Genomic DNA, 14125 nt, shown 5'->3' on the forward strand with positions numbered 1-14125 from the left:
TTTATAAGTAGTAGGTGCGTGACCTGGTTCTTAAGTTTTGCTATAACACTCTCATTTGGGTATAGACAAGACTGTGTATACAGATAAAATTTTTGCACCCAGCTAATCCAAAATACGTCTCCAAAAGGCTTAATTCTTCTCTCCATATAAATGCATGTTTGCATAATTTTGTATGAAGCTGCAATTTTTACTTCTACAACATTTTCTCACTGTTTTTGGTGTCTGTGAATAGAGCTAAAGAGCTTTGTAGGGAAGCCTAGGACCTTGTTGAGGCCAGGTGGTGGTGCCCTTTAGCAAGAGGAACACTCAGGCGGTGGTAGGTGGAGGGGCAGCAGCAAGTGCGCGGGGGGGGGGGGGAGGAGGAGGCCTTTAGATACGCGGCCCTCAGGCCAAGGCTCCACGTGGGAGGCCAGCTGAAGAGGGTCCTCTGTCATAAATGATAGCGGTACAGCCTGGCAACGGGGGCGGGGGGCAGGATTTGGGGAGGATCAGTTTGGGTCGCACACTGGGAATAGGGGGATGTTCTTAGAAACGTCCTCCTCAAAGCTCGAGATTTTTGTAGGCGATACTGCTTCAGGCATCTTGCGGGTGGGGAGTTCGGTCCTTCAGTGGCTGTGATCCCTGCTTTAAAACAAAGCATTTTTTTCTTGACAGCTTAATAGCAAAAATGCCAACGGACCAGAAACAACGTTGCCCGTCCTCGATTGCCCTTTTATTGCTGACATCCCCTCCAGCATTAAGGACAGGCGAGGGGGAAAGGGCTTTAAAACGACGGCCTGAACGCGCGCCCGCATTTTGTGTGTTTTTAAAAAAATTTCTCCCTCTAGCCTTTTGTGTCATTTTTGGTTGGTCCCAACACAAGTTGTTTTGCGGCTCGGTTGTGGGTTTTACACACGACCCCAGGGCGCCCTGGCCGCCGCAACGCCCGCTCAGTGCGCACGCGCGGAAAAGGCGGCCGTTCGTTTCGACGCCAGAGCGAGACCATAGAGAGGTGAGACGACCGCCCGCCGCCGGAGAGATCGGCTTCCGGGTTCAAAGGTCATCCCTCGGCCCGCTCTCTCGTCCCTTGACTTCTCTGCCTTGGCCAAAATGGCGGCGGGCGCGGGAAGCGGCGGGGGCGGCGGTGGCACGGCGGGGGCCTCCTCCGCGGCCTTCCTCTGGAGCGAAGTGAGCCGCTGCGGCCAGAACGGCGACTTCGGCCGCGCCCTCAAGTCGGTCAACAAGAGTGAGTGGGGGAGGGGGCGTGACGTGGCGCCGGGCCCCTCCCGCCCCCCCGCAGGCGCGGAGCAGTGGACCCCCCCCGCCCCCGCCCCCCGGGCCGCAGAGAGACCGGGGCTGCTGATCGGCCTGCCCGCGTGGATTTGCGGCGCGGTCGACCCGCGAGCGTGTCTCCCCCGCTCCGCCTGCCTCGTGCTTCGGCACCCCGAGCCCCTTCCTTGCAAGCCCCCCCGACCCCCCCCCCCCGCCGCCGCCTTTGGGCGGGCATATGAAGGCTGAGCGAGGGATTTCCATTCCGTCTTGAATCCGAGGAAGGGAACTTCACTCGCAAAAGCTTTACACCCGAGAAAGCGTGTTCAATTTTAACACGTTGCTGGACTCGACTCTTGCTTATCTACTGCAGACCGACAAAGCTACCCACCTAAACTTATGCCCCTCTCTTCGTCTCTTTTCTCCCTGCTCCTCCTCCCTGTGTTTTGTTGGAGCAGCTGTTGCTGCTGCTTCATTTTGAAACAGCCCCTTTCAAAGGTCCCCATGCTGGCTTCAGCAATCCTGGGGGTGGGGGGTAGACCAATGTTATCGCCAAGCCCCTTAAAAACGGAGATAAATGTGTATTTCCCCCCCCCCCTCAATAATTGTGCACTGGTATATATCTGTCAAGTCATCTTTTTAGAAAGCATAAATATTCAAAAGAATGGCAGGTATAAGGAGGACAACAGGGTGCAGATGAGATTTTTGTGTCTCAGCAACATAGAAAAGCAACTTTAATCAGGTACAGGTTTTCCTCACTTCTGTCATGTGTGCAAAAATCTGCTCTTGTGCACGATTGCTAAAGGTACCGAAACCCTGCCACCCATGGCCTCTGGCCAGCACCATCCTACTATATGTGCACACTTGGGGTTGGCTGCAGCATCTTGTATCACAGGATGCTGGTACAAGGCTTCTTAGAGAATATCTCCTACTATGTAGGCTCTCCAGTCTCCAGCATAGTTTTTGCTATGTGAAATTGCTGCTGTGTAACATGTTTGCACAATGAAGGAATCAAGAAGAGATTGTTGTATGTGTTCATTTGTGTAGAGGTTTTGTGACATATGATTCAGCCTCTTATTACAAAAGTAAATTGGGCTGAAACCATGCTGCTGTCCAAGGATATTGTTTGAACGGAAGGAGTCACAGTTTACCCTCTCCCATTGCCAGTTCGAATCTTATTTTTTTTAAAAAAATATGTGCAGCTTTTCCTTTCAAGGGTTTTCACCATATAAAACATGGTAAAAACCAGCCTGCAATAAAAGCAATATGATGGCAGCAACCAAGATCAAAATTAGAGCAACAAGAAATGACCACATGATTTAGGTCCAGTAGCACTGTAAAGACCAACAAGATCCCCAGGGTATAAGCTTTTGAGAATCAAAGCTCCCTTCATCAGATCCCTTAAAAGCTCACATTCTGGAAATCCTGTTGTTCTTTAACGGTTCTACCGGACTCGAATCTTGCTCTTCTATTGCAGACTAACATGGCTATCTGCTGGGTACTAACTGGTAATCCATAAAGTTGTCTTAATGTTGGAATAACCTGCTCTCCAGTCTTTTCTTGATCATTCTTGACATTCTAAACTATTTCTGTGGCTACTTTGACAATCATCCAGTTTTTAGTCTTTCTACCTTCACAAAACCCATCCAAGAGCTACTAATCAGCTGCAGAATTTCAGTGAGTTTCAGAGGACTCCAGGTCACGTTCTAGGATTCACACTCAGTTCTTGTATGTCCTTGGCCTAGAGTGTTTGATCCCCTCACCATGTCACATGCCGTGTCCTACAACATGCCAAACTTTTCCCTACAGTTATATGTTACAAGAGGGACACTCTCTAGAGATGGGCAAGTTGCCTTTCAGAGAAGCTTGTCTGTTACAGTTCTCCTCATTAAGGAATTGCCAGTGTTTATGATCAGGAGAGGGGGGCTTCTCGCTCCCTCCAAGTCCTTCAAGGTGCCTCTTGGTAGAGCTGCCAGCACTGCGACTGAAACAGGCTTGACCTTTTCACCAGCTTTTGGGCATGTACAGAATCCTGGCAAGTGACTGAGCAGAAGGCACTCAGGAACAGCTTTTCTTAACCAAAGAAAGGACTTTATTGAGTTACAGAAGATGAAATTACATGGAGCACGAAGGGCAGTACAGAAAGCTACAGCTAATAAGAAAAGAAAAACCAAAAGTCTAAGATCTGTCTGTTCCTTTAGAGACCACAACTAGTACCCAAGGCACCTCCTGCTGGGATGGGAGTTCAGTGCTCAGGGAAGGAGAAAGCAAGCCTGCCCTTTTGGGTCCTCCATTCTCCGTTCCCTTCAGAACCACACGCACAGGGAAGGCTGTAGTGTTTTTTGTACTCTCTGTTCCCAAGGTGGAGGGAGAAGTTCCCCTAACATCAGTCCCTCTTGGCCACCGTTGCTGGCTGGATCCCTTGTCACGTTCTCTTCCTTTCCTCATGCCTCTGTTTTTTTATATGATTAGAGCAACATCCTTCCCAGGATGTCAGTTAGAGCAAATGGTGTTTATTGCTCTCTCCTTCCTGGATTTGAAAAGGCTAATCACAGGCCAGCTTAATATAAAAAAAGCCTGTGTACCCAAATGACACAACACTGTTTTACAAGGACTGTGATCTAATCTGGAGGCTGCCAAGGTATGAATAACTGGTGACATGTGGGTAATAAATTCAGTTTAATGCGTTGCTTTCCCTGCTTTCTAGTATTGCAAGTCAACAAGGATGACGTGACTGCTCTACACTGCAAAGTGGTGTGTCTTATTCAAAATGGAAGTTTCAAGGAAGCCCTCAGCGTGATTCACACCCACACCAAAGTACTGACCAGGTAAGCGCTGAGTACTGAAGGCTTCTCAAATAGCAGCCAGTGTTGAGAAGCTGCAAGGCTTAAGGCTGGCTGTCATGCTACGTAGCCTTTGTATAAGTTTTCCTTCACTTTTAAAAAATGTAGCAGTAAATTCTAGAGTTAAGGATTAAGATGCTGCATGGGGATAGCGGCCATCTGCTCCCCCCACTGGCTCTGCAGCTGCCACCCCTGAGCAGGCACACCCCCTCCTTCGACATCCCCACGTGGACCAGGGCTTACCTGCTGTCCCCGCAGCTGCAGGCTGTAGCCATGCCGAAGAGGCTGTCACAGCTGCTGCTTGAACACGTGGCCCCTGGCTCGACTTCAGAGCTCCCACCCAGCCAGGCAGTGGGGACCAAGCCTCTCATGCTAGTGAGTGGCCCATCCCCTGACCAGGCTCCTGGCTGCCCCACTCCCCACTCAAGCAGGACAGAGCCCTGCTTTCTCCTCAGCACCGCAGGGCAGGGCAGGATGAGGTGGGCATTGCCCCAGGCAGGGCTTCCCGCAGGCTGTGCTCCAGCCATTGACCGTGGGGTTGGCTGAAGTGCTGGGGGAGAGAATTGGGGGCAGGGGAAGGATGAGATAAAAGGAGGGCTCTAAACGCACGCTGAGACGGAGAATGGGGAGAGCCAGGCAGACGAGAGAGAAGAAGCACGGAGAGCGATTCCCCTTTGGAGGCAGCACGGGCCGGGGTGAGGGGAACCTGCCCTGCTCCTCCTGTGTCTGAGGCCTGCGAGGAGCCCTTGGAGAAAGGTCCAGCAGCAGCGTGGTGGATGGTCACCCAGAAGACACTGGCCTTGCAGGTTTACAGATGCTTTGGACAGATACTAACAAAGAATCCGAACCAAGAAAGTACTCTTTGTGCAGTGCAGTGCAGTGCACGTGGAGATGCATCCTGTAAGCCCTCAGGGCCAGTGTGTGTCCAACCAAGAGCTGAGTCCCGGAGGCTGCATGCTGGCTCTCTCCTCTTCCTTTACCATTGTCTTATGTCCTCTTTGGCATCCTTGACTAGATGTTGCAAACATGTTTTCTCTTCAAGAAATAAATTTTGACATATTGTAACTGGTGCCTTTTAACTCTTCTTATGCATTAATAGTCTTGTTATCCTTAATTTTTTATTGTCAGTATTTTGCAAGAATATTCCAAACAAAATTTGGCTTACAGTAGGGATATGAACTTCATTAGTAAAAGGCAGCTGTTTAAACATGAACAAGTTCCCAATCTATCTCACATACATTTTCTATCATATTATCTGCCGGAATTTATCATTTGAAACAAGAACGTTTTAAACAGAAGTCTTTTTGCCAGATGACTCTTTTTCCAAAGAGTACAGATCATGGAGTCCAGAAATTTTATATAGGTCTCTCGTTTCAAGGCCCCGCTCCGTTCCATACCGATCCTTGCCCTTGAAATTTGACGTGGCTACACTGCAAGGGGTCCTAAGTTTTGCAGTCCCCCTTCCAATAAGTGGCTTCTTATTTCTCAAAACAGGCACGTCTCCCCAGACATTAGCAATCAGGCAACTAGAGGAAGGCCCGGCCCGGGGGAAGGTTGTGACCAAGGGAGCACAAAGGCAGGAGGACCGTCCAGTTGGTTGTCCCCAATTTAAGAAAACTGCAGGGCAAGGGAGAGACTGCTGTGCAGAGTGGGGGGAAATCAGTGTCCCCAGCCTCCAGAGACAGAGGTCATTCTGGACAGGATGCAGAAATGCTGAGCTCATACATGAGGTGCTGCCATCTGACCCTACTCCTTTGAGGCGGGCCTGGCACACCCTTGCTTCTCTTGCCCCAGCATGAGCCGTTGTGCATAATCCCTCCCTCCCTCGCCCCTTCCAAGCTGAAGCTATAATAGAAATGTGGATCTCTAAATGTGTGTATCTACAGCATCTTTACTGTGGAGAAAGCACTGAAGGTAAATGTATTTAGGGATCTCAAGACAAAACTACAGCAAAACGCATAGGGACTTCTTTAGTTTCTATCAATACATTTTTACTTTTCCATTGAACTGTTAGCATTTGTCTTTAACCATCTTTTGTCTTGTTGAAAAGGAGAGCAAAATAGTCCCTGTACAATTCCACCTCCCTACCCCCCCCCCCCACACACATCAAGGAGCTGCTGAAGGTGTCATGACTGTAACCCTGCATTCATTCCATTGTTCTCTTAAGTGTTGAACCATTGCTAATACTACGCCTTGATTTCATTTTGCAGGTGCTCTAACCATCTAACCATCACTTTCGTTTCTCCCTCTGGCAGCCTGAGAACACAGCTGTGTTATCGCTTTCTTTGAAGCTCACTGAAGTGACCTTGCACTGTCTGAAATGTTGCCGTTTCTCTTATGCCTCTTTGTCTTGTCTAGCTTGATGTATAAACTCCAGCAGAAGTTCCCAGACTCTTCCCTGCGCAAACTTGTGGTCTAGCTGGGAGGGGGAAATGAGTGGCTATTTAGAGCTGTACTTTTCTCAAGTTTCTATTCCTATCAAGGAAGCGTGTACTGCTTGGATGCTTTCTTGCCTCTGAGTAATTCTATGGACATATGTATGGAAAGATTGGATTTCTGAATAAAAACCGTTTAACCAAGAGCTTGGACTTCTTGTTGCAGTGGTACAGAGACCTGTTTACCATATCCTGTCATCCATAGCCTGACAGAAGGTGCAGAAATTCCGCCTAGATAGTAATCGGGCACCATTAGGCATTTCAAGACATCCTAGCATCCAGATCTAGTGACTCCTGGTCACTAATAGTTTTCCCCAATATACAAACCATAAACAAACCTTGTCATTATAACCATTTAATATTTTATGTTTGTTTATTCATTATACCTAGACTTCCTCCTCAGCTGGGGACCAAAAACAGCTTACGTCATTTTCATCTCCTCCAATTCATCCTCACAACAACCCTGTGAGGCAGATTAGGCTGAGAATGTGAAAATGAAACATTTACTATTTTACATCCTAGTTTAGAGTCATTGCTGTGTTAAACACAAACTTTGCTAATAAAGGTGTGACGAAGATTATCTTACTAACTGCTTTTGCAGATTATGGCCTTGAAACATCTTCAAAATATCTTTCTAATTTCACCTTCCGTCCGTCCTCTTTTTCAGTGTTAACAACGCCGGTGCTCCAGTATGCTGAACAGGAACATGAGTCTTGCAAGCACCAAGATGCCTTTATGGGAAATGAATGCTTAGGAATGACCTCCACATTCTGGCTTGTATTTTGCAGTGACCTGATAGCCTTTGAGAAGGCTTATTGTGAATACAGGCTGAACAGGATTGACAACGCGCTGAAGACCATCCAAGGAGCCAGCCAGCAGACGGACAAACTCAAGGAGCTTTACGGACAAGTGGTAATGACTGCGCTTGCAAGTATGGGCTTCAGCCTTGGTTTCAAAAACGTCAGAGTCCTTCAGTGGCAGAGCCTGGTGGTTCACTCAGAAGAACTTGGGTTCCGCCCACAGGACCGTGGGTAGCCGGTCTGGGGAAAGGGTCCGAGCTGAAACAGACCAGTATCGACTCGGAGTGAGACTGGAGCGGCTCCGACATGCAGCCTCGTTGGCTGTGGTTTTCCTGAGCTGGTTTTGTGTTGTTTCCAGGGCAGGCTGGCTGCTTGTCAAGGACTCGCAGTCCAGTCCTGTGCACGGTCACTCCATTCTTAAGCCTGCTGGACTCAGTGGGCTTAGATCGGAGAACTCTGCTCAGGATCCCACTGTCAGCCACCGAGTGGTCCTGCAGTGGCGGAGGCGGGAGGAACGTGCCTGTGAGTTTATTGTTAAGGTTGTGTGGAATATTGGGGGCAGAAGAACCAGGTGTCTGTCTACTGAGTGGGCTGGTTTTATTTCTTTTTTTATTTTTGTCATCTTCCTTTATCTTACAGGGGAGAATGCTTTGAAATGGGAGGAATGTTGAAATAGAAAATGCGTGATAAGCATTTGTACAACTTGGGGTTTTTCACTTGAAGCAAAGGGGAAATGTGATAGTCTACCTTTGTGTTTTTCTTTTCTTTGGATTTTTCTTTTACATACGGACTGTAGAAGAAACTACTCGGGAAACTCTTTCTCTGTATTTAGGGCTGGCTGATAATGTTGGCCTTGATCCTGCACGACCCATTGGTTGTGTGAAATGGCTGTTGTGGGTTTAGTCTTTCTCCCTTGCATTCCCTGCTTGGAGAAGTTGTAAAATCTGCCATCCAGTGTTGTTCTGAATGTGAACTCTGTGTTATCCGTAGTAGGATGTAGGTTGTCCTATGCACCCACCCGACCACTGCAGGCGCCTTGGGAGACTCTGCTGCAGCTGCCCTCGCCTTCTGAGGGTGAGGCGGGTGGCAGCCCAGGAGAGGGCCTTCTCGGTCATGGCTCCCAAACTCTGGCGCCCTCTGCCCAGGGCGACTGGCCCCTGTCCCCTGACGTTGCCACCTTCCACCAGCTGGTGAAGGCTCGGTTTCGTTGCCCCCCCCCCCCCCCCGGTGATCCCTCCTTTCCGCCCTCTGTTTTTAATTGTTGTTTTGTTCTTTATGTGGTTTGGCTCTGGCTTTAATTGTTTTAATGATGGTTTTCTGGGTGGTTTTAATAGTTTTAAAATGTGATTTTATTGTGTATGTTGTAATTTGTTAGCCACCTTGGTGGTCCTTGTGAGGGTGGAAAGGCAGAATGTAAGTTTCATAAAATAAAATAAATTATAAATAAAATACCAGTTAGAAATATGAGCTGGACATCTGGGGTCCAAATAACAGCCTTTGTTCAGCCATTGCCTCTCTGTTCAGGCTGCTCTGTGGTTGCCAATATTGCTAAGCCAGCCAGAATGGTGTAAAGCTTTTGAGACTGTGTCTTGGATCCAAAGGAGCACTTCCGTCTGCAGCCAACCCTCCCCCACACCTGCTGAAGTTTGGGGGAATATTTGGGGCTGCAGAGGGAGGGGGGAGGTGAAAAGGTCGCACTCTGCAAGTGGAAATCCCATGGAGACCGGCCATGGAAGCCAAGCCAATGTGTGCGTGACCCTCTGTTGTGAGTTTCAACTCTGTCTCTGGTTCAGTGAGCTGACATTTGTCCCCCCTTCTTTTAGCTGTACAGATTAGAGCGTTATGATGACTGCTTAGCCGTGTATCGAGACCTCATTCGCAATTCCCAAGATGATTATGAAGAGGAGCGGAAAACAAACCTTTCGGCAGTGGTTGCTGCGCAAAGCGCCTGGGAGAAAGTAGAGCCAGTGAGTCAGTTGGTGGTGGTGGTGGTGTGGATGTTGTCCCCACCCTTCGGCCCTCTTTTCGGCGCCTCTCGTATCAGCCATGCGACAGAAGAATTGCGCAAGCGCTGTGAAATACAGGGATCTTCCCTGTTGGAAGGTTGGAGGGAGGCGGGGTTTGGTTTGGGCTTCAGTAGCTTACAGGGAACTCTTGGCCTTTCCAAATTGAGCAAAGCCTTGATACCGTATTAGCTTCTGACGCCTGAATCCAGAACCTTGGGGAGTATTGGCTGCTGTGTAAGTGGATAAGTCAATTGTGTTAATTAGGTACTTTTTTCTTTGCATTAAATAGGCCATGTTATGTCTTGAGGTACGTGACCAAGCCTAAAAGTGCACTTTTCATCTTCTTCATGTACAGCCAGACAATACTAACTCGTCGCCAGGAGTTTTGTTAACTTCTTGATTGTATTGGACTAGATTACATATTTTTACTGCTTTAAAAATTAACTTTATGAAACTGAAGGAGAAACTGGTATTTTCTCCTTTCAAAGGATGCCTTTTTACAGCTTTGCCCCAGAGGCGTCCTGCTCAGAACTTTAGATCGCTTTTCCCGAGAACATTTTATGGTATTGAAGCATCTCGCCAAATGTTGCTGATCTGTGCTAAAAACTCCCAACCGAGAGCTTCATTGTAAATATGGAAGGACTTTGATCTCTTAGAATTGCTTGGTAGTTTGTTTGTATTTTACTGTTTTAGATTAGCCGGATGGAAAACTGTTCCTGTAGCAGATTGTTGGCATGTATTGCTCACTTGCAGTTTCTGGGGCTTTTGAACTGACTGCGTGTCTGTGGAAGGACTCTTTGCTGAATGGGGAAGTTATTTGCTGTGTGTCTAGCAGCCCTACAGAATAAGCTTGTCTGTACTGTTGATTCCAGATTAGGTTCCTTCAGGTCACTGTGCTCTGATGTAGAGGTGGGATCGTTTGCTCTTTTTCAGGAAGATCTGGGCCTCCAAGAAGCGACCTATGAGCTGTGCTATAACGCGGCGTGTGCATTGATTGGCCAAGGCAGGCTGAATGATGCAATGAAAAGCCTTCAGAAAGCAGAAGGTGAGGGGCAGGAAGGAAGTGGGATGTATCCTTTCCATGGATGCTTTGCAGAGGGGGAAAACATGGCGCCTGATTTCTCAAGCAAAATACAGTCCAGATAGGACTAGGGAGGAGAGGATTCTGAGGGGTCTAATTTCACAAGTTTCTGTTTAAGAACACTCTCACTGCTTCCCATAACTCGTAGCTCCTATGAATTGTACAGTCTCTTCTGTGCTACCGTTTCCTTTGTTTACTACTTTTTATGCTGCTTCTCAATTCTGTAGTGTTTTCCAGAAACATAACATTTCTGTTAATCAAATTAAAACAGCTTGAAGGAAGCAATAAAAAATATTTGTGCTAAAAGTCACAATAATGAAATAAAGGACCCAGTCAACCAATATTCAATTCTAAAGTGACTGGTGGAACCAAAAAATGTTTAATGGATGTGGAAAGCGAGTCAGAGAACGGGTCTAGCAAAGGAGAACCTTCGGAGCAGGCAGCGACAGAGAGAGCCCTGCCTCAGGCAGAAACGAGCCTGTCCTCTTCGTATAATAGTAACTGGACTAAAGTCTCTCCAAGGCTGATCTTAGACAAGCTGGGGGATCATAAGTAGATTGCACCGCAGGCTCTGCTTTTCTGTCATTTCTCCCTCGAATGATCTAATTTCACAGGATATTGTTGTCCATATTAAATTCGTGTAGACAGCCTGGTTATAGACCCAGTGTGGTGATAGCAGTGGGGAGTGCTGGACTAGAATCTGGCAGACCCCAGTTCAGATCCACTCTTTGTCAGGGACGCTTGCTCAGCCTAACCTGAAGTAAGCTGCTTTGGGGTTGCTGTTGGGAATGGAGGCGTAAATGAAGTAAGCTGTACTTACATTGGCAGCTGCACCTTCTGAGAATGGCTTTATCTTTCCAGTCAAGTGGGTTTTTATAAATGAGTTCTGATTAGATAGGGGCGGGAATAAGGAGGTGTAAGGTCAGCAAACAGGTAGGTCATGTTGCTTTTGCTAGGTTCGGCTTCCGTTGTCTTTCATAACATTTGCTTTAGGAGTGGTTCATAGGATCCTAGGGTTGGAAGGGACCTCTAGGGTCATCTAGTCAGACCCCCTGCACAATGCAGGAACTTCACAGATACCCCCCTCCCGACTGCCCCAGTGACCTCTGCTCCGTGCCCAGAAGCAGTTCAGAGATCTATTGATTTTTTCGCTATGCACAGCTATCTCAAGAGCATATGATGGGCATTAAGCAAGTCCCACACCATCACATTGGAGGGAAAAGTGCTGAATTCTCTACCCCAACATTAATTTTGTACGAGCAAGGAGTATTTTCTAGAGGGGGAAGTACTGTTATTCAGACATGCTACTTCTCACCTGCCACCTTAAGTAATTTAGTCCAGGAAAATTTTGATGTCTAATTAGTCCTTAGACAAGATATATAGCAAAAGTCTAACAACTGGATCTGATTTTTAAAGTAGAGAAACCACTGAACAAAGTGAGAAGTGGAGTAGGTGGAGTGTTTTGTCAGATAAGTTGTGACTAAACTGTGTTAGCCTGCTTTTTTAAAAAAAATTGAAACCCCAGGATTGTTGCATTCTTATGGCTGCTATAGCTGTGCGTGAAATTCCTGTGGAAACTCCTGATCAGTGGCTCTTGTCTATGCTGGAATCAATCGGTCTTGTTTTTCCCTGTAGATCTGTGCCGTCAGTCCCTTGCAGAAGACTCGGTGAGTTACTGTCGTTTACCCTGAGAAGCGTGTGTGGGTTTGTTCTTTGCTAAACAAGTATGGTTGTCTTATTTGTACACTAGTTGCATAAACCTAGTGGAGGTATGCCTCCCTGCTTTTCCTTTGTAATCCTGGTCCTGAGGTTCTACATTTGAAGAGACCAACTAAACAAGTTTCTGGGAAGTCCTTGCTTGGAACTTCCTAGTATTTTCAAAAAAGAAACTGCAGCTGTGTGTGACTCCAGATGTGTCTCTTGAACACACAAAACTGCCTCATACTGCGTCAGATGCTCGGTCAATGAAGATCTGAACTGTCGACTTGGTCCGGCAGCTGCTCTCCAGGGTCCGAGGCCCAGGCCTTTCACAGCACCTGCTGCCTGGTCTGTTTTCCAACTGGAGATGCTACGGATCGAAGAATCGCCTGCTCCCGGAAGAAGCTGCCCAGCCACCGTGGCCGTCTTCCGGGGCCCTGCTACAGGTGCCAGCGCCGTCAGGGCCGCCTTGGCCGCGGCATCAAAACTCTGGCACACACTCCCCAGGGAGACTCATCCGTCCCCTCTCAGTTGCCATCTTTCTGCCAGCAAGTGAAGACTTTGGTTTGGTTTGGTTTGGTATTCCCTCAGCGATCCTTCTTTCCTGCCCAGTGTTTTCATTGCTGTTTTTATGTCTTTGTTTGCATTTTAGCATTTTAATGATGGGGCGGGGGGAAGTTTGGGGATTTTTTTGATTGTTTTAAAATGTGATTTCATTATAAATGTTTACATTTGTGAGCTGCTTTGGTGGCTCTTAGGAAGGGCAGAAAGGTGGAGTATACATTTTGTAAAATAAAGGTATCCAAGATGGGACCTTCTGCATACCAAGCAGCTCCTCTGCTGCTGTTGAGCCCTGGCCCCAGTGGGGCAGGCTAGGGGGGTTGAATCCTTCCCCACCTAGGATGGTCTCATCTGTTGAAAACTCCCCCCCCCCCCCCCGTATTTTTATGAGCTTTAGAAGGAAAGACTGTAGGTGCTCATCTCTTGTTTTTGATTGCAGGGCTGCTGATAGGTAGGATTAAATCCTTTCTCCTTGCCCCATGCAAGCCCTGACCTGAATTAATGGCTGCACTTTGCTCTTTAAAAATGCAAGGTAGATTTAATCACAGATCTCCCCACATCCCATTTAGTCTGACTTTTTGAATTGCCTGAGTGCCTTGTTAAATTGAAAGCTTTTCCCCAAGGCTGTAACAGTGGAGAATTGGCCTAGGCAGCCTTGGCAACCAAGGCTGTTGCAGAAACTAATTGTGAAACAAACAAACAAACAACAAATAACCCCGTGTTTCTTTTATTCCCCTGCTTCCAGCTAGAAATCGGTTTAAGTATTCGTGCTTGCTTTGAGTGTGATGCAGGCGGAATAAAGTGCCTTTCAAGCCCTGTTGAATTCAGAGTGGGACCGAGAAGGTCCTCGGCTTTGCCCGACTTGCACTGACTCGATCACCCGTTCTAGGAAGTTGCCCGCTTTGAGTACAAGCCCCCAGGGGACGTTCTCTTGTGCAAGCCCCTTTCATTCAAATGGAGCTTGTGGAGGAGAACATCCTGGAGCGCGGTGATTTCTGGTAATTTGTCCCCATCCCACGTTCTTGCAGTTACTGGTGATGGGGCAAATACAATAATAAGTACGCTGTATTACATCTTAAGTTGTAAGCAGATGAATTCTTACAAAGGTGGCATCTAAACATTTATTTTAATATCTTCCTTCAGGATGTGACCGAAGAAGATATTGAGGCTGAGCTGGCTATTATTCACGGCCAGATGGCTTTTATTTTGCAACTTCAGGGTCACACAGAGGAAGCACTGCAGCTCTACAATCAGATAATCAAACTGAAGTAAGGGCGTCTCTAATCTGCTTTCTTTCCTCTGACCCCCTTTTCGTCAGGGCGGAGGGTGGCGTCTGTAAGTTTTGTAAAAATGTGCTCTGTTCTTCACAGGCCAACGGATGTGGGATTGCTGGCCGTCATTGCCAATAACATCGTCACTCTCAACAAGGTAGAGAGGCCCTGAGTCAGCAGCC

The 14125-nt window shown here is 47.6% G+C and overlaps 1 protein-coding gene across 1 annotated transcript in view; it reads left to right on the top strand.

Moving 5' to 3' along the window:
- Nucleotides 1-1089: 1089 nt before the first annotated feature.
- SRP72 (signal recognition particle 72) overlaps nt 1090-14125 on the top strand; it is a 40271-nt gene continuing 27235 nt past the window's right edge. Inside the window, exons 1-8 of the mRNA XM_054987034.1 lie at nt 1090-1225; nt 3956-4076; nt 7315-7438; nt 9150-9293; nt 10266-10377; nt 12049-12080; nt 13816-13940; nt 14043-14100. Of these exons, the coding sequence (XP_054843009.1) occupies nt 1090-1225; nt 3956-4076; nt 7315-7438; nt 9150-9293; nt 10266-10377; nt 12049-12080; nt 13816-13940; nt 14043-14100 (852 nt within the window). The remainder of the gene's footprint in view (nt 1226-3955; nt 4077-7314; nt 7439-9149; nt 9294-10265; nt 10378-12048; nt 12081-13815; nt 13941-14042; nt 14101-14125) is intronic.

Source organism: Eublepharis macularius, chromosome 8 (assembly GCF_028583425.1).
Source record: "Eublepharis macularius isolate TG4126 chromosome 8, MPM_Emac_v1.0, whole genome shotgun sequence".
Lineage (NCBI taxonomy): Eukaryota > Metazoa > Chordata > Lepidosauria > Squamata > Eublepharidae > Eublepharis > Eublepharis macularius.